Source organism: Toxorhynchites rutilus, chromosome 2, assembly GCF_029784135.1.
Source record: "Toxorhynchites rutilus septentrionalis strain SRP chromosome 2, ASM2978413v1, whole genome shotgun sequence".
Lineage (NCBI taxonomy): Eukaryota > Metazoa > Arthropoda > Insecta > Diptera > Culicidae > Toxorhynchites > Toxorhynchites rutilus.
Window position 1 is genome coordinate 2,410,867 of NC_073745.1, and position 25,187 is coordinate 2,436,053.

The 25,187-nt window shown below is 39.3% G+C and overlaps 1 protein-coding gene across 2 annotated transcripts in view; it reads left to right on the plus strand.

Moving 5' to 3' along the window:
- Positions 1-8,582, plus strand: part of LOC129768075 (orcokinin peptides type A-like) — a 47,086-nt gene extending 38,504 nt beyond the window's left edge. The window contains exons 3-4 of one of the 2 annotated variants that reach the window (XM_055769492.1): positions 7,605-7,861; positions 7,920-8,581. In XM_055769492.1, coding sequence (XP_055625467.1) covers positions 7,605-7,861; positions 7,920-8,098 — 436 coding nt within the window. In that variant the 3' untranslated portion in view covers positions 8,099-8,581. Of the gene's footprint in view, positions 1-7,604; positions 7,862-7,919 lie in introns of both variants that reach the window. The other variant, XM_055769493.1, reaches the window with a different exon arrangement.
- The last annotated feature ends 16,605 nt before the right edge of the window (positions 8,583-25,187 follow it).

Consider the following 25,187-nt stretch of genomic DNA (forward strand, 5'->3'; position numbering starts at 1 on the left):
ATTGTGACGAATTTTGCATTTGGACTTGCACCTACATCCATATAAAGTCCAACTGGTACAAAAATTAGAGCCTGGTGACCATGGAATGCGTCGGGCATACGTCGATTGGGTGAACGAACAACAGCAGCAAAATGCTGAATTTTCGCATCAAATTTTCTTCAGCGATGAGGCACATTTGGAGCTCGGTGGCTATGTGAACACCCAAAATTTCCGTATATGGGGCTCAGAAAATCCACACGTGATTGTTGAGAGGCCATTGCATCCGCCAAAAGTCACTGTTTGGTGCGCATTATGGTCTGGTGGAGTCCTCGGGCCGTATTTCTTTGAAAATGAGGACGGCGAGACGGTAACTGTGAATGGTGAGCGCTATGGCCGCATGTTAACCGATTTTTTTTGCCACAAATTGAAGATATGGATACGGATGACATGTGGTTTCAGCAGGACGACGCCACGTGCCACACAACACGACCAAACATGGCCGTATTGCGAACGAAATTTGAGGGACGCATAATTTCGCGTTTTGGTGATGCCAATTGGCCGTCCAGATCATGCGATTTGAACCCGCTAGACTTTTTTTTTTGTGGGGTTATGCGAAAGACCGTGTCTATGCCAACTCTCCGCAAACTCTTGAACATTTGAAAGACAACATTCGTGAAGTTATGACCGAGATACCGCCCCATATGTGCCGAAAAGTCATCGAAAATTACCTGTTCCGGATCAAGGTGTGCGAGGAAGCCCTAGGTGGACATTTGAATGATGTTGTATTTCACACATAATATCATAAACCAAACTTTAATTTGAAATAGAAGTTTCATCGAAGTTCGAATTCTAAGTGTGTTTTATTTCAATTTACTTTCGGAATTTAAAGTTGGAAAACCCTTTATGATCAGAGTCTATTTTCGCATAGAACTGATAGAATTTTGATAGCTCATAGCGTCCTTCTGGGATTGTATAAATCTGACATTAGCAGTCATTTGTTTCCAGTCATTCCATATGATTCAATTGCGTTGAAAATTGGCTTATTGGACTTTAGAAAAATCTGAAAGCGATCCAGACTTTCATCGAAAGTTGTATTTTAGGGCAAGGCGAACATCCGACTAAACGACGAAATTGACAAACAAAATGTGCGATACTGATGTTAGTCAAAGCTGATAACAACCATACATGAATACTAATTACACCCTCCAAAACACACGGTTTGGTGTGTAATTTTGGTAGATGATTTCATCGGGCCGTACTTTTTCGAAAATATTTATGATCAAACATTCGCCGCAAAAAACAAGCATTGTCATGGAATATTGACTTTTTTCGAAAAATTGATGACATTGATGCTGATGAATCTATTTTCTTCCGATAAAATTGTGTGACTCGGAACAAGATTCAATCGGATTCATTAAACGGTGTGCTTTGCGTTATCCAGTCTCACATCTCACAAAGTCATTGGGAGCTGTCTGCAGCAAACGAGCGGCGCAGAAGGCAGCCGAGCGAGCAGACTTCCTGTGCGCGCCTCAATTTCGAGAGACGAGTATCCATTTTTTTTTCCTCGCAACTCTTCCATGAGTAAGCGATAAGACCGGGCTTTAGCATGCGAGCTTGGGATTGGCTCTTTCTCTTCTCTTACGTAACATTTTGTGATGCGTTCAGGAATGCCTTGTCGCGTGCCTTGTTGCCTTGATGCGAACGATGTACATGTGTTGTGTACACGAAGATATGCTCGTGCATTAGTGCGACAGCACCAAATGTCACTTTGAGGCAGGTACACGGGAAAATCTCGCGAGCACTAATGCGCGAGCTTCTTTTACATGCATACAACACATGTGCATCGCTCATGTTGAGGTGCAACGAGGTATTCTTGAACGCATCTCAATATTTTACGAAAGAGAAGAGAAGGAGCCGAATCCAGGCTCGTGTGCTAAAGCCCGGTCTCATCGCTTGCACATGAAGTGGTTGTGAGGAGGAGAAAATCAATACTCGCCTCTCGAAATTAAAGCGCGCGCACAGTAGGGGAACTTTGGGTAAGACGCACCGTGTCGGTAAAACGCACCACCATGAAAAATCATGGAAAACGCAGTAATCGGCAGGATTTGTCTGTGCTTATAACTTCCTTTTTTTGATTATAAATGCAATTAAATGTTTTGTAGCACCACAAACCACGTCTATCTTCATAAAATAATAATATGTTTAAAACTGCATGATTTCATGCAACTTTGACCGCTTCTTCTATAAAACTTTTGAAGCATTAAAAAACTTATTAAAATTTTGCAAACTCCAATACACTCTCAAATGTTACCAGAGCTATCAATGAAGTAGCATAAAAAAATGTTGAAAAATCATCATATCAAAACGCAATTTTATAATCCATCTCATAATGGGGTACATCGCTCCAGTATGGAAATTAATAAAGAGTCAGAGTCAGTTCCAGTGTTACCAATTCACTCACATATTTTCTGCAATTGTTTCATACTCAGATGGTTTCTGAAAAGCATAAAACCATTTTCAGATATCTTTTCTTGTATTATGTGATAAGAACCAGAACGAACAAAATTGTTTCAATGTTTCTGACTACTAAAATCCATCCATGATTAAGAATAATGCAAACCGTAGAATCAAAATGAAAACTCATAAATATAAAAGCCAAAAGTCTGGCAGCACATTTGTGAACAGCGGCACGTAGCAATATATTAGGCTGTCAAAAAAGTCCTGCGGTATTTCCGCGAGGTGTCGTTGTAAGCGCGTAGTTCTAGTTGTATTTATTGTATCGAGTCATACTATAGCTTGTTGGAAAGGTATTTTTGCGCGCTATAATATAGTCCTTGACAGTGTTTTGTTTGGTTAAGTCGTTCGTGAGTTATAGTGTCGCAAATATGGAGCAAAATAAAGAGAAAATCCGACATATTTTACAGTACTACTATGACAAAGGCAAAAATGCATCTCAAGCTGCCAATAATATTTGTGCAGTTTATGGACCCGATACAGTTTCCATTTCCACCGCACAACGATGGTTTCAACGTTTTCGTTCTGGTGTAGAGGTCGTCGAAGATGCGCACGCTCCGGAAGGCCTGTCGTCGAAAATTGCGACAAAATCGCTGAATTAGCCGAGAAAGACCGGCATAGTAGCAGCCGTAGCATCGGCCAAGAGCTGGGGATAAGTCATCAAACCGTTATTAACCATTTGAAGAAGCTTGGATTCACAAAGAAGCTCGATGTATGGGTGCCACACACGTTGACGCAAAAAAAAACATCTTTGACCGTATCGACGCATGTGAATCGCTGCTGAATCGCAACAAAATCGACCCGTTTCTGAAGCGGATGGTGACTGGCGATGAAAAGTGGGTCACTTACGACAACGTGAAGCGCAAACGGTCGTGGTCGAAGCCCGCTGAAGCGGCTCAGACGGTGGCCAAGCCCTCATGAACGGCCAGGAAGGTTCTGCTCTGTGTTTGGTGGGATTGTCAAGGAATAATCTATTATGAGCTGCTTCCCTATGGCCAAACGCTCAATTCGGACCTGTACTGCCAACAACTGGACCGCTTGAAGGTAGCACTCATGAAGAAGAGGCCATGTTTGATAAACAAAGGACGCATTGTCTTCCATCAGCACAACGCTAGGCCACACACTTCTTTGGTGACGCGCCAGAAGCTCCAGGAGCTCGGATGGGAGGTTCTTTTGCATCCGCCGTATAGTCCGGACCTTGCACCAAGTGACTACCACCTGTTTTTGTCCATGGCGAACGAGCTAGGTAGTCAGAAGTTAGCCACAAAAGAGGCCTGTGAAAATTGGCTATCCGAGTTTTCTGCCAATAAGGAAGCGAGCTTCTATAATAGGGGTATTATGAAGTTGGCATCTCGTTGGGAACAAGTCATCGAACAAAACGGCGCATATTTGACTTAAAACAGATGATTGTAACTAATTTTATGAACAAATGAAAATTCAAAAAAAATACCGCAGGACTTTTTTGACAGCCTAATATTTTTGAACAGCGGTACATATTGATACACTTGTGAACAAAAATATTGGATTCAAAATTCTTCAGCGTTTTCGGCGTTTGATAACAAAACTGCCTCGAGAATTCGAGATCATATGATGATTCTAACTGGTAGAAACGTAACGGAAGCGGAGGGTATAAGCAGCGAATCAAGAGTTATCTAATAGCGAATTCGTTTTTGTTCAGTTTCAACCCCAGTGCCGCACTAACTGCTGTCAAAACGTTTTTTTATTCTCTCAGTTTCGCACTCAGTGTCGCACTAGTTCGCCCCGAAAGCTGTTAGTTTCGCACTGAGATGTTTCACGGGTTGGCACTCGGGTTCACCAATACAACTATACTGAACTGTCAAGTTCCGAGTATTGTTTTGGAAAATCTAAGAATAAAGACTATGAAAATGGAAAACATGCTGCTCTTGCTTTTGTATTATTTGAATCGTAATCCAATTCGGATTCTGATTTTGAAGAGTATATTTGAGTAGACGGCATTAAGCTCCGTGTGCTTTCATTGGGAGGCGAAAATTATTATGGATATTCAGGAGGAATAAACATGCTCTCAAAATCAAAATTAGGAATGAAAATTTACTTTAACGTATCGAATATTTATTTTATGTGATGAAATAAGAGGGTTTTTTTCCGATATCGCAGAAACATTGAACGAAAACTGTGTCTAATGATGATTTTATATTATAATAGTAATTATTTGTGGAACAAACAGGAAATGTATCGACAAATGGTTAAGTGAGTGTCAGGACTACATGTGTTAGGTAATCAAACTATATGAAGTAAAAATTTTCATTCAAACTTTTATATTTTTACACTGCACTTGGCCCTTCTCATCTTATAGAGAATACTTTACCTCCCAAGCACTAATATCTCCACCAGACGTCGACACTGTACATTTGTCGTCGCAAATATAAACAAATCAAACTATACAACGCACACCAACAAACCACCGCATTCGTGAAACTGAAAACGTTTTTTTTATTACAGAGTCAGTGTGGCACTGACTCAGTTTTAAAAACGAATTCGCTATAAAATAAACGCTTCGATATCGTTTGACATTTTGACTCTTTGTTGTGGTGCGTTTTGGACACGCATGTGGGCATTTTACCTCGCTTTTTTAAGAAAGGTGTAATATGAATGCGTTTGGAATTCTCGTTATTTCTGTTGGTTTGCCTACTCGTAATCGTTATTGCTCATTTCATTACAAAGAAAACAAACGTGGCTACATTGTGGATGTGAAAAAACGTTGAAATATGTAGTAAAAATACATGTTTCATCCTGTTTTGCTTAACAGGGGCGTCTTACCCGGACTTCCCCTAAGTCTGAACACCTCTCAATATTTCACGAAAAAAAGAGAAAGAGCCCATCCTAAGCCCGTGTCTGGGCACGCCTTTTGGCCATCTGATTCTGCTGCCTGTTGGCTGACAGTTTTTTGAAACAAAATTAATCGTAAAGAACTTTTCAACATTGAAAAAGGAAACATTTCAGAACAAACTTCTGTCAAAACATTCCAAATCCGACCGTTAGAAGCGCTGCAGTAAACTAAACAGGGCGTCCAAATATTAAATGACTCGACCCATTTAACAGCCCTCACAACCAGGCACCGAGATCGTATTACTGTGAAGCATTCATATATTTACTGTACAGGTTCCTCAATGTAGTCGGTATAAACCTATAGTGAAATCACCCGACACAGGGAATAAATATTGAGTATGACTTACCGGCTCGACAGTTGTCTGTTGTGAGAGGAAATGATGCCCAATGTATGGCTAACTAGTGTTGGCAGTTCTCCCTTATTCTTTTTATGTTATTTTACTTTTTTTGTGTCATGATTTGTCATTTCAATTTATTTTAATTTCTTCAATCAACGCTATAGAATACTTGAAATAGTGTGAACGGATTAAAAAAATGTACTGCTGCGTGCATTTTGTCTGATTACAATCCCAACGGTCTATACTGATCTGCATACTCTATCTATTCTTACCATTTGCGTAACACTTGTAAAACGGTTTATAATTCAGAAAGGTTTTTTTGTAACTAGCATGATTTTTTAAAGGAACGAAAAATGGCGGCAAATTCTCTGGGTGATATCCATAAATGCAGTTCGATAATGCTGACGTAATATGTTTACATCCAAATTGGATGTCTACTTGCGGAAATGGACTGCCTTGTTTTGTATACTTTGGCTAGTGCCTATATATACCAGATGAAGCAATCATGTGGCATTCTCGAATTTATGTGAAAGAGAAGGAAGGATTTTATAGAATTTCATTCTCACACAGTTCATCTCTCGTATCTCGCTCTCGCATGTGAAAATGCGAAAATGGCATACCCTAGCAATAACAAAACAAACAACTCCCGCTCGACAAACCGTAATCCTCTTCCTATTGAAGTAATGATGTTGCTTCACTTGTATATATAATCATGGGCTAGATCTAAGTAAGTACTGCACGCACTCAATAGGTATAAGCAAGTACTGTACGCACTCAATAACACGCAACTGTCAAAATTGTTCATTGCTTGTGTTTTTTTATTCTTTTCTTGTTCCTGTATCATCTAAATTTCCACAGAGTCAAATTATAAATACCCTGATGATTGAGTTGGAAGCTAATATGCTACCAACCCAACTCGCATTATCACTTCTGCAGCCATTCCAACTCGCCGACATTGGGTGGCTGCTCCGCCACCATTCTTTTGCTGAAGCGGTTGTCCCAACACGCAGCTTTCTTAGACGGTTGTCCCGACACGTCTCTTCCAAGCGGTAATTCCAACACGCAGTACCTCTGGCGGTTGTCCCGACGCGCCATTTATTTTCACAGACGGTTGTCCCAACACGCCATATTTTTAGAATTTCTTTTCTCTATGTCGGGTAATTTCACTGCATATTTAAATACCCGGCAGGATCGCCAATGTGAAGCATTCATATATTTACTGTACTGGTTCCTCAATGTAGTCGGTATAAACCTATAGTGAAATCACCCGACACAGGGAATAAATATTGAGTATGACTTACCGGCTCGACAGTTGTCTGTTGTGAGAGAAAATGATGCCCAATGTATGGCTAACTAGTGTTGGCAGTATATAATATCAACATCACTGTTATACTGTCAACTGCGAGGGATAGGACGTTGTGTGTTTCACGCACCTCACAATTACTGACCACTATTTGATTTTATTTTTTTTTTGGGTTATGATAAGTCTAAGATATTAAGGTAAAAACAAAATAAACGAGGTAAAGTGACAGTCAATAACAGCCGTTGATCGTTTTCATTTTCATTCCATTAAAACTGCGATTGATTGCAAACAATGATTGAAGTCGAAGCGATACATTGAGCATCATGTTAACATTTTACGATTTAAATATAATGTATTATGAGAACAACTTATTCTATTCGTCACGGCTGTTTCCAGTTTCCAGCGCGCCGATTAGGATGTTTAAGCTGATTGAGATCTTAGGATAGCAAACGAATTGTAAACCTACTGTGATTCATGCGAATTTGATATAGAGGAATGATAGTTTTCCACCTGAAAGATCGGCATTTTGGTTTTTTTGAAATCATGTCCCTGAACTAAACAATAATGTGTTTTACCATTCCGCTGCACGATTCTTTTTACAGCCATCTGATGACAACCGACCCCCACGATTCTTCGCCCGATTCGCAGAAAACTAAACGCTCGCTAAATAACTCGGACCGTCGAACATTGCTCTACAACTACTACGCCCGCGGATTGGCCCCGATGTACAACAAGCGTAATTTCGACGAGATTGACCGGTACTCCAAGTTCAGCGGTAAACGCAATTTCGAGCTGGCAGATCACACCGCCGAAATGGGACTCGTCAAGCGGAACTTTGACGAAATCGATCGTTGGGCTGGTGAGTGTTGGCTCTGTTGTCCTATTGTTCGCCGTTGAATTTTTCAAATCCTTCACAGGATTCAACTCTCGGCTAAATCACGACCGAAATATGATCGACTATGTGAAGCGCAACTTCGATGAGATCGATCGGTACGGCAAGTTCAACAAACGTCCCTTCCACGAGGTAGAAGACTTTGGTGGCTATGGTAGCAGTTTGTCGGATGAGATGGGTATCATCAATGAGTACTCTCAGTAGAATGATCGGAAGATGGATGACCAATGATCGAAGTATTACAATGAAATACAGAACACTTTGTATGAATCCAAAAATGGAACAATCCTGTCCAAAACAAAGTCCAGTTGTAAGAAATATTTGAAAGGAGAGAAGTTAAAGCAACCAGTGTCGATCGCAATAAATGAAACAAAATAGATATAAATTTGAAAGGTTTAATTTCGAAACCGAAAATCGTTGTGAATCGAGGAATGATTACAAAGAATTTAGCATGGTCCCTAAAAAAATGCGATGTAACAATTGTTTCAAAATAGAATGTCAGCGTTCCTGGAAATATTGTGAGAGTTTGATACCAAATCGACAGAAGAAATTTGACATTAAAAAAAATAATTACAATGGAAACCTTTTATCGTTACAATAATTATAATAATCCTCGGATGAATCCAAACATTTACGGTGAAATATATATTGTTCAACCATAAACACTGCAAATAAACAAAAATTGTTATGTTCTTCCTTCGTCCATTCAAAACTTTTTACTTTGTCGGCCACCATATTTGTCTTTTTTGGAAGACTTATCTCACTTCTTGAATAGACTAACCTAATCAGAACCTTCACCTGCCCCCGGGCTTCTGAATGCCAAAGGAAGGCACGTATCTGTATGCTCGTGCGTTTAGTTCTGACCGAGGAATTGTCGAACAGTTACGCAGGTGCTTGGGATGACCAACTTTTGGAAGCCAGCCGATTGCACCTCCTTCTCCAAAAGTTTTCGGGACAGTTCGAGTTCCAGAGAGAACGACTGAAAAAATTCTTGGGACCTGCCATAGCCCCCACGATTATTTGAGTTGGTCGGTACTTACAAATTATGCGACCGTGGGTGTTTTCCAGATTTTGATCCAGTAGTGGTCCAGTTCCTGTCATACAACATAATATCTGGACGGTTGTGGTGGATCGAGAGGCCGGTCGGAACAGTGCGATCTCAGTACAGCTTGAAACGATCATTTTCCAGAACAGGTGCAGATGCAGGTACCGGCAGTTTGGTACGTTGTCTTTCAATAGATCGCATTGGAGCGCTAGTTGTCGATGGACAATGCGGGCCACGTTGTTGTGGCGCTCGGTGTAGGCTGCGTTGGTCAATACGAGACAGCATCCCATAATGTGCTCTATATTTGCTCCTGGTTGATGGCACATCCGGCAATTGTCATCAACGTCTCGATGCTACTACTGAAGAGAGTTCACCACGCGATAGTCACAGATTAGATGCGGCCTTGTCGACGCGCGGCCGCTCCAGTTGATGGAGGTGGGCACCATGCATTGCCTTTTGCTTCCAAGCTGCAATCTTCTCCACTGCACAATGCTCCAGGAGATGCTTTCAAGTGGAAATTAGCATTTAGAGCTCGACAGTTATTCTCTAGACAAAAACTGTTTTCGACAAAGTTGTTACATACCTAAGATAAGATCAGACAATAGGGGGTCTTTTACGGACCAAATTTCTGTCAGATACGGACCAAATTTCTGTCAGTCGTTCTGATTTCTGATTGGTCGATTTCGATAAATTTTGTAAACAAAGTCGATTTTTCCAGTGTTGCCAATAAAAATAAATTACGTTGGGTTTGTATTGAATTTAGAAAAAAAATGAATTTAATTGATATTACGATACTTAGTTTAGAGGAAATGTGAAGGAATTGTATACACGTTTTACCTAATTATTTTGTTACTATATTTTGATTGAATTGAAAAATTTATATATATATATATATATATATATATATATATATATATATATATATATATATATATATATATATATATATATATATATATATATATATATATATATATATATATATATATATATATATATATATATATATATATATATATATATATATATATATATATACATCCATTTCATGTCAAACCGATATAGTGCTCCTCAGATTTCCATGAAAAGTGGTAGTTTCTTTATATATTGCAAAATATTAGACCCGTATTTTTTATTTTTTCGTTAGGGTGCCTTTTCTTATTTTAGGGTGGTCCGAAAAATCATTTTTTTCAACTTTTTCCTAAAAGTGCCTTTTTTAAAAATTCATAACTTTTGAATCACTGAACCGATTTAGATGATCGATATATCAAATTGAAGCCAATTAATCTTTTTTGGAAAAATATTAGGCTTGCCAAGAAATCGAATTTTGTTTTCGTAACTATTGATTGTAGTTGTTTTTTGTTATTTTTATGTTTTTTGTTTTTATGTTTTATATTTTATGTTTTTTCTTGAAAGCTGAGGATTTATTACATAACATATCTCGATATCAGATAGGCTTTTTTGTGTTTTTGAGTGACTTTTCAAAGTTAACCGGTCGTCCGTAAAATCATTTTTCCACTCTTATCCAAAAATAATTTTTTGCAAAAATTTATTACATTTGAACTACTGAACTGATTGAGATGATCGACATATTAAATTGAAGCCAATAAGCCAATCTTTTTTGAAAAAATATCACACTTACCGGAAAGATAGGATTCTAGTCGCATAGGTCTAGTCTAGTCACATAAGAATATTGAACGAAGACTTAAAACATGTTAAATTTACAAAATAATGACTCTAAAACGAAAAAAACACCTCTCTAGAACCCTCTTTCCAAGTTCAATACTTTTTTCAATATTTTTTCTATTAAAAATCTACCTCATTGGCTTCAATTAGATTTATTGATCATCTGAATCGGTTCAGAGGTTCAAAAGTTATGATTTTTTGAAAAAGTCATTTTTGGGAAAAAGTGGAAAAAATGAGTTTTCGGACAACACTAAAATGGAAATGGACATAAGTTTAGTTTAATAATAATCTATTTGGTTTCTGATACTAATATATTTTATTTCTACCATGCCATGCTCCTGCTATCAAATTTTCGTTTCCTTGTTTTTTTGTTTTCTCCGCTTTTTAAACGAAAAGATATAAATTTTATTATAATGTCATTCCTTGTTTTTTCACAATGTAATAAAGTGGATGGCAAAACATACATTTCTCCTGCCATTTTCTTCGGCAAATCAGCTTCGTTAGGTTCCAAATGCGATTTCATATTTCGGAATAGAATTTCCATTGCTAAGAAGATATTAAAAGTCTCATCATTCACTATGCAGATGGGAGAGTTAGAAGCTGTAGCTCGCAAATATGAAAAAAGAGACGGTTGATACAATCTAGGTTGTGTTTTGCTGACTACCAATCTCTTGTTACACTGCTGACATGTTCTTTCCCGCTGAATAATTTTTTTGATGATAAAACCAGCTATATAGAACAACGAATTTTGTTCTGTTCTGTCGAGAAAAGTTTTCGCTTCATCGACGGTGTACTCATAGTCGAATTCAATATTCATATCATCCACATTATCACTAGAATTAGATGAAGCTGAAATTCGATATGATGTCGATGCTGCTTCATTGTCCATCAATTTCTGGGCTGAACATTCTTCACGCCGCTTTGATAGCAAATCTATCAATCCAATAAGATGTTGTTGTGTATCGGCTGTATACGAAGCATTCGGTACTACGGTCATGTATTGCGAAAGAGTCACAATTTTCAAGTTATTGCTGAATTGCAATGGAGTTGGGCGTCGTTGCTTTGCACGAATCAATGAGAAAAGACTCTCCAGACAATCTTGGACGAACCGCGATGTAAATATTTGTGGGTGTCCTTCATGCAAAAGCCGATCTGTCAACCTCACAATTGCATTCGTGCAAACGATTACACTTGTTTGCCATGGTTTCCAATGTCCGTGTCCTACTTGGAGATCATACATTAACCGCACCATGGTCTTCAGATGAGCGATATCCTCGTCATATTTCATAGGATCATTCAAACAAAATACTTTTTCTTCTGCCCTATTATTGATAAGCTCGAACCATCGAGCAAAGTCTTCTATGAAGCATGCGGTAGTAAGAAGCTCCGGTAATTCTCGTATTTCCGCATGAAACTTCAATGCTGCAGCCACCGTCCTGTTGCAATATTTTGTTGCGTTGCATACTTTCATTTTATCTATTGAAGATGTTCTGTTGTCAAAGCACACATCCGAGGCCGTTAGTCTGTGACAAAGCCGCAACGTGTTGTTTATTTCGGAGTTCACGATTGTGGTTAAATGGTCTCGATGAACAATATTGGATGTTAGCTTTTTTTCACGAACATACCAATCCGGAACTTTCAGGTAGACATTGTTCAACCAGCCATGTACTGTATTTTTAAATACGTGTACGGGATCGGGTATGATCTCTAGCATTCTGTTCTCAGCGTTTGGATGAGGTATCGCAGCATTTAATGTCTCATTTTTGCGACGAATATCGATCCCCAAATCCTTCCACATGCGCTGGTTTTCGGACCCGGAATCTGTTGTTATAAAATGGACACGCAAACTGATTCCCTCTGCTCTTGAAACTGCAGACAATACAGCATTCTTCAAAAACTCTTTTTGTATAGAGTTGCCGGTGTACTCGAAAGCAACCACCTGTTTCCAGCGCGCTGCGATTCCAACTAGCATGAATACCAAAGCTTTACAGGCTAAAGTTTGGGACATAGGAAGCGTTGTTGTTCCAACAAACTGCTTCGTATTTTGGCAAAACTCATTTGCCTCGTCTATGCTCATTTCGTCTAGAACCAATCCGCAGTCCTTTTCTTCAACCGACATTGTGGAGACTTTATGTTGTAGCAGCTCGAATATATCTTCAAGAATACCTACAAAATATCATTTCATATATTAACATGCGATGAGACATATGATTATAATTACATACCAGGACTGAAACGAACTCCTTCAATTTGGCGTAGTAGAGTCCTCGTGGATGGGAACGGGAAGCCTTTTTGAATAAGCTTGTCGTATCCACCTTGACATGCAAACCGAATTTGTAAATTTTCCGTAATCGTTTCATTGGACCAAAGTTTCACTTTTTTAACCTCTCCTGTTAATAGCTTAATTTGATCTTCTCTGAAAAGCTTCTTCAAGGGTTGTTTTCCACGAATTCTCGAGGTCAGATATCCGCATTTTTTCTTCCATTGTTTTACAATTCTATTAACGGTTACATCAATATAAAATATTAGAAAATAACATATTTTTTGACACACTACCTTTTCAGCTTGGAAATTTGATGTTTCAAACGAAATATTTCTTCCTGTAGTTGTTTATCTCCTTCATATACGTCAACCAAATCATAATTGTTCTCAATACTTTGTATCTCTTCCCATTCCTCATTCGCGGATGCAGCTAAGGTCGGAATTTTCGTAACTCCATTTTCATTGTATTTCCCATCAACAAAATGAGCCTGTATATATACTAGTATTAGGATATGTTTTAGAATTAGTTTTTAATACTTACGCTACATATTCTTGTGCTTGATTTGATTTCAAAGAATGGAACTTCTAATTCACTGTTCACGCAAAATCGAATCCATTCTTTCCGAATATTTTTGTCTTGAGGGAACCGATAAAATTTATACTCAGGATGAGTATCCGTCCTTCGCTCACAATTTAAGGCTTTACACTTCATTTTTATTTTTGAATTACGTTTTGTATGAATAAAATGGCTTCCTAACGTTGTTTTGGTTGTATTCCTGCTCATATAATAAGATAGAATGTTTTGGTTCAGACAATGAGAATCTGCATAACGCTGTAACGGTTGTCAGATTAGATTTATTTGCTAAAAAAAATCCCAAATTTGTTTTGGAAACGATTATATTATAGATATGGGTATTTAAAAGACTTATTTTATCCTTTTAAAGCATATTTTTGAGATTGTCTATTTGAAAATATGCAATAATCATTGAATTCGCACCAACCAAATGTTACGATTCATTAAAATAGAAATTTGAAAAATCCGATATTTTATAATATTTGGCAGCTCTGGCATCTTCATGTCATGGCTTCGTTTTTGGACGACGAAGAAGAGTAAGAAGCCAGTTGTCTGGTCTTGTCTTAGTTACATACAATAGAGCGCTCATTTTTATGTTACCAAAAATAGGGTGACCAAAATTGTCGATGAAATAAAAATATAACTTTATTATCTTTGTAGATAGAGGTAAACATAGCTCGACAATGTTGTGGTCCCAGTTATTTGAGACATCTTTGTAGAACAAAGTCTTTTTCTATCTCTTGAAATAACCAATATAGCACTTTCTTGAAAGTTACGTTAGGGTCACCATTAAAAAACTGTTTTTTTTGCTCTCACTTTTTTGTTTCAAATTCTTCTTACAAACTGTCTTAGAAAAACTTTTACAGCTTACTAATACGAATATTTTGCGAAGCAGAACTTGTCAATATCTCAACTGCACTCGAAGTTATTGATATTTCTTCCCAAAAAATACGCTCTTTTCAATTGTGTGCCATTCTTTCTGGGGCAAACATAAACAAAGTTTATTGACGGCATTTGAAAGGGCATATCGTTGGGCACTCTACATGATGTGTGATTTTCAACACTATGTTATTTTTTGTGTTTGAGTAAATTAAAATTGAAATCATGAGTTTTTGGGTAAATAAACATCAATAACTTTAAGTAGGATTGAGACACTGACAAGTTCTTCATCGCAAAATGTTGGAATTGATTAGCTTTAAAAGTCGTACGAAGACAGTTTTTGTGTAGAATTTGAAATATAAAAGTTAAAGCAAAAAAAACCGTTTCACCGTTTCCGTTCCATGGTCACCCTTTATGATTTTGTGATATTAACCTTTTTGCAGATTACAGCGTTTGCAGAACAAAATGCAATGCGGTTGATTCTAAAATGTAATAGATTCACTTCCTCATCTTTAATGCTGGACGTTTTAAAATGGTTTTCCGTGAAACAAAGAACTGTTTATTTGACTATGGTGTTCATTTTTAAAGTAGTTAACGGTTTGCAGCCTCTATGTTTGTGTGATCGAGATGAAAGAGGAAGTGACTTTCATAGATATAACACTAGAGACGCGAATGAATTAAGAGCACCTATGTGCTTCACAAAATTCGTTGTACTTCAAAGGAATAAATGTTTTCAACTCGATACCAAGACATATCAAATGAGCAACAACACTTACAGAATTGAGGAGGCAATGTAATTCACACCTGAAAGCTATGTTTTATTAACAGCCGAACGATATATTTTATAATTTTTATGACGAAGTTTTAACAAACAGATAATTAACAATTTTTTTTTTTGGACAATTTTTTGTAGTTTGTTTTAACATTTTCAATTGACCCGACGAAGTATTTTGAACGGATTATGTTATGTAGACTATTTAAATTTTTTAAATTATCTTTTTTTTTTATTTGTAATGGTCTCTATTATGTCTGTCATGATCTTGGTGATGATGGACTATTTCCATTTTGCCGTATTAGTCGTTTGTTGTATTAGTTGAGAAAAAAAAATGTAGTCTACAAAAGTTTGAGCGTCGTCACGTGTATGACACAGATACCGTTTTGTCTCAAATGCTGAGCGCTTAAGCTTTTTTTTTTCCAAAATATATATTTTTATAAAGGCTCATATGGCGTTAGCCTCACGGGGCCGGGAGTTCAATACAATTTTTCTTATTATCTATGTTAGTAATATGTAACCGATTACTCGCGGTTGGCTCGAGGTTAGTATTACAAGTGTTTTCGTAATTGGGATGTTGCTGTCTCCAATGCTCTGTACGTGTGCCCGACACGGGATACTTCCTATTGGGATGCAGCTGACCATTAATCAGCAACGCCCCCTAGTCTGTACCTCATATCTAGCGTGGTGCGTCTTTCTCGACTCGAGGAATCCAGGATAGAATGGTCACTAGCCGGCGCAATCATCAGCTCGTGTAGAGTTGTCATGAGCGGTACAATCTTTGGCTCTTGTTGAATCATCAGTGGACTGCACAACCTTTGGCCCGTGTATCTGTAAAGAGTGTGTGTATGTATTGCCGCGACTAAGTAAAAGTTTATAGATCGGATAGAAGGGATATGAAACAGGGACACAGTAGTAGGAAACATCATTAAACGTTGACATCGGCGTTTCTGAGGAACAGGTATAGATGAAGCAGAAGATCAGGATCACGGCTACCTAAGATATCCCGGACGGGGATATCCGATTGTCTGCCTTTTGCTCTCAGTGCTCTAGAGAGCTGAGAGCGAGCAGCATGGAACCGGATACACGACCAGACAATATGCTCGATGTCGTGGTAGCCAACGCCACAATCACAAAGATTGTTTGCTGCGAGCCCAATGCGATAGAGATGCGCGTTTAGGTTGTAGTGATTGAACATAAGCCGAGATATCACGCGAATGTAATCACGACCTACATTCAATCCCTTGAACCATGCCCTCGTCGAGACCTTAGGGATAATCGTGTGTAACGAACGACCGAACTCATCTCCTCTCCACATGCGCTGCCAACTTACGAGCGTATACTGACGAGGAATGTGGAAAAATTCATCATAAGCAATTTGCCTTTCAAAAAGAGTGCCTTCTAAAGCGCCCACCTTAGCTAGCGAGTCCGCTTTCTCATTCCCCGGAATCGAGCAATGAGAGGGAACCCATGCTAAGGTAATCTTGAATAATTTTTCGACCAAAACACTCAATAGTTGTCTTATTCTTGTTAGGAAATAAGATGAGCGTTTATCAACCTTCATTGAGCGGATTGCCTCTATTGAGCTGAGACTGTCTGAAAAAATAAAATAGTGGTCGATGGGCAATGTTTCAATGGTCCCCAGTGCATAGTATATCGCACCCAGTTCAGCAACATACACGGAACAAGGATCTTTGAGTTTGAAAGAGGCACTGGAATTTTCATTGAAGATGCCGAAGCCAGTGGACCCGTTTATACATGAACCGTCAGTAAAGAACATTTTATCAGATCTAACTTTCCCATATTCTGCCGAAAATATCGGCGGAATAGAATCGGAGCGTAGGTGATCTGGGATTCCATGGATTTTTTGTCGCATGGACAGATCAAAAATGACAGAGGAATTGCAGAAGTGAGGGAAGCAAACTTGGTTGGAGATGTCTGGTGAAGGGTGCACGTCGTGGGTAAGGTACTCATGGTATAAAGACATAAAACTTGACTGAGGAGTCAGTTGGAATAGATTTTCGAAGTTATCAATCACCAATGGATTCATGATCTTGCAACGGATGAGAAATCTGCAGGATAGTTCTGTGAACCGAAGAGTAAGCGGGGCTACTCCTGCCAAAACTTCGAGACTCATCGTATGTGTCGAATGCAAACACCCCATGGCTATACGCAAGCAACGATATTGTATTCTCTCCAGCTTGAGAATATGAATCCTGGCAGCTGATCGGAAGCAAAAACTGCCATATTCTAACACTGATAATATCGTTGTTTTGTACAACTGAATGAGGTCTCCTGGATGGGCACTCCACCATGTTCCGGTTATTGTTTGGAGAAAATTGATTCTTTGCTGGCATTTCTGTTTCAAATACGCAATGTGTCTCCCCCAGGTACATTTAGAATCAAAATATACACCCAGGTATTTGAAAAACATAGAGTGTTGGATCGTTTTGCCGGATAGGTGAAGCTGGAATTGGGCGGGTTCGTGCTTCCTAGAAAAAACGACCATTTCAGTTTTCTCCGTAGAGAATTCGATACCCAGCTTGAGGGCCCACGTGAACAGATTGTTCAGGGTATCTTGCAACGACTTTTGCAGAACGACGGGATTAGTACCCGTGATGGAAATAACTCCATCGTCTGCAAGTTGTCTCAGCGTGCAGTCTCTAGTTAGACAATCATCCATATCATTGACGTAAAAACTGTACAAGAGGGGGCTTAGGCAGGAGCCTTGCGGTAGGCCCATAAAACTGTAACGAGAAGACTTTGAGTTGCCATGAGAGAAATTCATGTGCTTTTCTGACAGTAAATTGTACAGGAAATTATTCAGAATTGGTGAAAGTCCACGATTATGAAGCTTCTCTGAGAGAATTTCCATGGAAACTGAATCAAATACCCCTTTGATATCGAGAAAAACGGAAGCCATTTGTTCTTTGCGAGCAAATGCGATTTGGATTTCAGAAGATAGCAGCGCGAGACAATCATTCGTCCCTTTACCTCGGCGGAAGCCAAACTGCGTATTTGACAGCAAATTGTTCGCTTCAACCCACTTGTCCAAACGAAGTAGAATCATTTTCTCTAACAATTTACGAATACAGGATAACATTGCAATCGGCCTATACGAGTTGTGATCGCAAGCCGGCTTGTTGGGTTTCCGTATGGCTATCACTCTCACTTGTCTCCAGTCATGCGGGACAATATTCAGCTCCAGAAACTTGTTGAACAAGTTCAGCAAACGCTGTTTTGCCAAGTCGGGAAGATTCTTCAACAAGTTGAATTTAATCTTGTCCGACCCCGGAGCTGAATTGTTACATGAGAGAAGGGCAATTGAGAATTCCACCATCGAAAAATTCTCATAATCGCTTTGAAGTGGAATGTCGCGTACAACGTTTTGTGCAGGAACGGTGTCGGGGCAAACCTTCCTTGCAAAGTTAAAAATCCAACGGTCAGAGTATTCCTCACTTTCGTTTATATGGTTCTAGCCACGCATTTTCCTAGCCGTATTCCAAAGACTGCTCATAGCGGTCTCCCTTGACAAACCATTGACGAACTTCCGCCAATATCCACGCTTTTTTGCTTTAATCAGACCTTTTAGTTTGGCTTCTAGAGCTTGGTGCTTTCGAAACCATTCCACTAGTCCAGTTTTCCGGAATTTTTTGAAAGCGGATGATTTTTCAAGGTAGACCTTTGAACACTCCTTGTCCCACCAAAGTGATGGAGGACGACGTCGGAAAGTGGTAGCCGGTACACGTTTCTTTTGAACTTGAAGTGCGCTTTCGTAAATCAAACTCGATATAAAGTTATACTCTTCGAGTGGAAGAAGTTCATGCATTGCAACAAGTGCTTCAGATATTATTTCTGCTAATTTTCTCCAGTCAATATTTTTCGTGAGGTCATACGCAATATCGACTGACTCACCAGAACCTGATTCATTGGCGATCGATAAAATTATTGGCAGGTGGTCACTACCGTGGGGATCTTGGATTACCTTCCACGTGCAATCCAGGGATAACGAAGAAGAGCAAAGTGATATGTCTAGCATGCTTGCCCGTGCAGGAGGGTTGGCTATTCTAGTTGCTTCCCCAGTATTTAAAACTGTCATGTTGAAGTAGTCGCACAGATCATAAATCAACGTGGCACGGTTGTCATCGTAGAGTGACCCCCATGCTGTTCCATGGGAGTTGAAGTCACCTAAGATTAATCGCGGCTCCGGCAATGCCTCGATAATATCAAAAAACTGATGGCGGCCTACCGTAGTCCTGGGAGGAATATATATCGAAGCAATGCAGAGTTCTTTGCCATTGATTTGTATCTGGCAAGCGACAACTTCAATGCCTGTCATCGATGGGAGAGTGACTCTATAGAAGGAGTGGCATTTTTTGATCCCCAATAGTACGCCACCAAACGAGTCATTTCGATCGAGGCGAATAATGTTGAAATCGTGGAAATTCAGTTCGTCGGCTGAAGAAAGCCATGTTTCACAGAGGGAAAATACATCACAGTTAGAACTATGAATTAAAAATTTAAATTGATCTAGTTTAGGGATGATGCTCCTGCAATTCCACTGTATTACAGTTGTCAAATCCTTGACCTCTTGCGCTGAATTAGGCATCGAGGGAAATGAACGCTGCTAAAAAGCCACATTTTTCATTCAAAAATGTTCTCACAACCGGAAGCAAACATAATACTATGCTTTTAAGAGGATCATTTATATTTAAAGCATTTAAATGTTGTCCACCAGGTCAGAAAGCGCAAGCAAACCAGATTGTGGTTGTTGCCTCGACCGCGAAAAAGGAACAAACGTGTTGGGCTCTGCTCCGGGAAGTGCTGAGGACCCCTGGTGCGTAGAACCGCTTAAACAAGGAGGTACTTGCTTCGGTCTATTCCCAGCACGTTCGATTCGAGTTTTCATTCCAACTTGGGAAGTTTCGGTTTTCTTTCTGGGGAGTGATGGAAAAGAAGTAATTTTTCTTTTCCTGATGGCACCCTGCGATGTACCGGAGCTTCCTGCATTGGGAGCGTCTGCAACAGGCTCGTCGTTCTGCAGAATGGAGTAGGGATTGTCCTGAGTCGTTGAGGCGGAACTCTTAAGCATTTCTGCATAAGTCCGCTTGGAACGTTCCTTTAAGGAACGCTTGAGTTTTTCCCCTCGTTGTATGTACACCGGGCATTGAGAAAGATCATGGGGGGCCCCGTCGCAATGAAGACACTTGCGCTCTTTCGCGCAAGAAGTCCCATCATGACTCTCTCCACAATCTGCGCAACGTTGTTTATTGCAACAATAGGCGGCCGTGTGACAGAGTTGCATACATTTGTTGCATTTCATTACCCGGGGTACAAACAACCGAACAGGTAAACGAAGAGCACCAATTGCAACGTAGTTTGGAAGAGCGGAACCCTCAAATGTCACTCGAAAAGAGTTTGTCCGATTGAGAACTCGTTTGTCATTTTTAAGTGACACAGACTTCAGTCGATCGCATTCAAGAATCTTCACACTTTTAAGTGAGGAATTCTTGAAGCGACCGACACCATCGAGTATCTCTTTTCGAGTCAAACCCTTTTCGTTTATTACACCGTCTATTTCAACGTTGCAACAGGGTACGTATACGCGATACCCAATCGCAAAGAGATCACAGCGCGTTATTGCATTCGCTTGGGTCCTGCAAGAGACGACAACTCGTAATTTGTCTGGCTCCATCCGAGTAATTTCAGTAACTTTGGAAAATTTCTGCGTTAGTTCTTTTGAGATGCGAATGACATTAAGAGGTTTTGATTTTCGTCTAAAGTATACAATGAATGGACCTTTGAATCCCTCCGGGTATTCCTTTAGACGAAAATCATGTTTTTCATCAATTTCCTCATCTTCAGAACTTTCTACTTCATACACAGAATTTTCCTCCTCAACGTCTGCTTCATCCTCCTGCTCTTCAGGAGGTGGGTCAGCATCAGAAACATTCAATGACGTGGATGGGGGATCCTCCCCACCCTCAGCCATAATAATGAATTAGTCACCTGTTCGATGTGAACAGTGTAGAATAATAATAAAAAATAAATGAGTAAATAAATTATATTTGTATTCAAGGTATATATTTATTTCAATTTTTTATTGTATAAAATTCAAAAATGAAAAAAAGTTTCAACAAAAGTTCAACGGTAATGTAAGAAAGATGTACACCCCTAATGCCAACGCTTGCCGATTTGGTAAATACAATGTTGGACAATGGTGTAAATCGTACACAGGAGGTTGAAGGAATGATATATGGAACAATAGAAAAATAAACTTCTACTTGCCGCTGCTGTGTAGTGTGTGATGAATGTGTGTTGATCTGAACTGGATCCTCAGCGTCTCGATCGTGCACCACTTTTAATTGAGCTCGCTTCACTCGCAAGCACTGATGAAAAAAAGCACAATATAGATCTGCGTGAAAAAAAAAACACCGTTATCGGATCGATTCTCAAACTTGTCCGATCAGCTCGCGAGTTCTCGAACGAATGCTTAAGCTTTGTTGGCCATTAAAATTGTCTCATTTCTCAAAATGGCACTTTTCGCGAAATTAATGTAAAAAAATGTTTTTGGATAAAATAGAGCCTTTTTTTTTCATTTTTCCACCATAAAATTTATTTACAAATACATATTCATGGTAAAAAACTAAAAATATGTTTAATCGTTTTTGTCTCAAATTCCGAACACAATTTTTGTCACTGACTCATATTCCGAACACTTTTGTCTCAAATTCCGAACAGCAAAAATAAAATTTAAAAAAAATCATAACTTTTAAACTACTGGACCGATTCATATGATCGATATATCAAATTAGAGTCGATTAGCTAGTCTTTTTTGGAAAAATATTATGCTCACAAAAAAAATTGGTTTTTGCTTTTGTAATTATTGATTGTATTTGCTTCTCATAGTTTACATGGTTTCTGGACCAAGTGCGCTATATCGGCGATACTAAAATGAAGTATAAACCCAAAAAATGTCAGGGTTTTGAATATTAAATTATTTATAACATTATAGTCCAGTAAATTCACATTTAAAAATGAAGTGTTCGCAATTTGAATCATGCATAAAAACTTGATTCATATTCCGAACACCAATTTTAATGAACATTCCTATATAAAATATTATTTCAATTCATCCATTTATTGTAGATTCTTACCGTTTCTAGCACATAACATGGAAACAACAAACAAAATTGTTGAAAAAAACTAAAAAAAAACTGAAAATGTAACCATGCTTGTTTTTTACGAAATTTGCTAATGCAAATATCTTATCGTTGGTTTTGATTGTCACTAAAGGGTGTGTCACATCAAATTGCATCACGGAAAAAACGCTGTAGAAATTCGCCCAGTAGACCGATCCTTTTGAAAATTTTAGACAGTAAAATAAAAACTATTAAACAACTTTTGGCATTTTCTTTTTATTCATACTTCGAGCCCAAGCCCGTATGCTCGCACCTTCCTCTTTACCCCGTCCATAAGGTTCTGTACAACGTCAGGTTGTAGTTTTTTTTTTGAACAGAAATCCATTTTCTCTTGAAGTCCGCCTCCGATTTGACAATTTTTGGGTTCTTTCGGAGGGCCTGCTTCATAATCGCCCAATATTTCTCTATTGGGCGAAGTTCCGGCGCGTTGGGCGGGTTCATTTCCTTTGGCACGAAGGTGACCCCGTTGGCTTCGTACCACTCCAACACGTCCTTTGAATAGTGGCACGAAGCGAGATCCGGCCAGAAGATGGTCGGGCCCTCGTGCTGCTTCAATAGTGGTAGTAAGCGCTTCTGTAGGCACTCCTTAAGGTAAACCTGCCCGTTTGCCGTGCCGGTCATCACGAAGGGGGCGCTCCGCTTTCCGCAAGAGCAGATCGCTTGCCACACCATGTGCTTTTTGGCAAACTTGGATAGTTTCTGCTTGCGAATCTCCTCCGGAACGCTGAATTTGTCCTCTGCGGAGAAGAACAACAGGCCCGGCAGCTGACGAAAGTCCGCCTTGACGTAGGTTTCGTCGTCCATTACCAGGCAAAGCGGCTTCGTCAGCATTTCGGTGTACATCTTCCGGGCTCGCGTCTTCCTCACCATGTTTTGCCTTTCGTCGCGGTTAGGAGCCTTCTGAACCTTGTATGTACGCAGGCCCTCCCGCTGCTTGGTCCGCTGGACGAATGAACTTGTTGGCGACATCCCGGACCGAACTTCTCGGATCACGTCTAAACTGCTTAACTACGCGCTTGTGATCTTTTTCACTGACGGAGCATCCATTTTTGCCGTTCTTCACCTTCCGGTCGATGGTTGGGTTCTCGAAGTATCGTTTTAGTACTCTGCTGACCGTGGATTGGACGATTCCCAGCATCTTACCGATGTCCCGATGTGACAACTCCGGATTCTCGAAATGAGTGCACAGGATTAATTCACGACGCTCTTTTTCGTTCGACGACATTTTTCCAAATTTACGAAAAATTGACAGTGAAGCATGGCCAACGTGATCTATACACTCGTATCTGATTATAAGCGAAAGCTGAAGATATAATTCCTAAAAATTAAATTTCTACAGCGTTTTTTCCGTGATGCAATTTGATGTGACACACCCTTTATTTTGAAAATGCTTGATGTTATAAGTTATACGCTGCATCGATACCTGTAAATGATGTTTAAATGAAGCCTATACCACAAAGAATGTCAATGTTTTTATTATTCAATTATTGTGATGTAAATTTACTGAACTTTAATTCAGTAAATTTACATTAAAAAATGAAGTGTTCAGAATTTGAGACTGTTCGGAATATGAGACAAAACTGTATAAAGGATATGAAATTGAAAGTTTTTTAAGTGCCAGTCTAGGAATTTTTCGTAAACGAAATTTTCTCGATTTCTCTGAATGAGGATGTTCATAGTCAATCCAAAACAAGGCTAACGGTTGGACTTTTGCTCTGGTGGACCACTTGGCTGCAAGGGCCCCGTCGGGACCGTATCGGCTCTGTGGCGGACATGACTGAGTATTGGCTTGTCTTTTGACATTGCAATTTTTTACAACTTATATCTGTATATAAAATCAGTGCGTTTATCGTGTTTACTAAACTGATTTCAAAGTTGAGAAAAATAAATAAATTATCTTTTAGATAACTCGTCTTGCTCAAACCCCTGTAGGGAAGGAGGCGGGACCATCATCGTCATCATCAAAAGCTTCACTGTAGTCTTCTTCGTTATGTGTTTTTTCATTCTTATTATTTCAATACTTTGTCTTTTTATCTGCTGAGGGAAACAGTTTCTGAGCCTGGAGGTTCCGTTTGATGGGGGCCTATGGGTGGATAACATCTCCATCATTAATAATCGAAATAATGCAGATATGAAGCCTGATCATGAACGCCACTTCACGGTGAAAACGAAATGAAGCGTATATACCCTTGCATACAATTCAGTCAGTTTTCACCGTGTAATGACGTTCGTGATCAGGCCCATGGTGTTTTACAGATTGCGTGTACTCCTGAGTTCCCGTTCTAGTCTGCCTATACATAATCCTTCACAATTGCTTCGTAAGAGCTGAAATATGCTAATGAGCATAAGTCAAACGGCCTGATTCTACGCGGCGTGTGAGGTGAGATGACAATTGTCACATCACCATCACGCAACTCTCCTCACTCTATTCCTACAGTCGTTTCGGATGCCGTGAGAGGTTCATTTGATGTATGTGAGAGGATGAACAGCAAGTGACAAGGCGTTCATTCTGCTGGTTGCCAAATCTGATCAGAGATGCCACATTCGCACATGTGTTCACGAATTTGCAGACATTTAACTTTTATCACAACCTTTTATTCCTGCTGCAGGCTATTTAAAATAGTGACAAAACATTATTGATTCCATATGATAAACGAAGCTGGTCAGTATGTCAGACATTAGCACATATTTACAAATATTTCAGATTTTTATCGCATATATTTGAGAAAAAACATCTTGCATCCCAGAATTTTATTTGTTTCGCTCAGAGAGGTCAGATATTTGTTTTGCTGCAGTCAGTACCGTATCTATAGATCTGATTTAACCTGGCCTGTTGTTAGTGTATCAGGACATTCTGCCGAATTTGCAGGTAT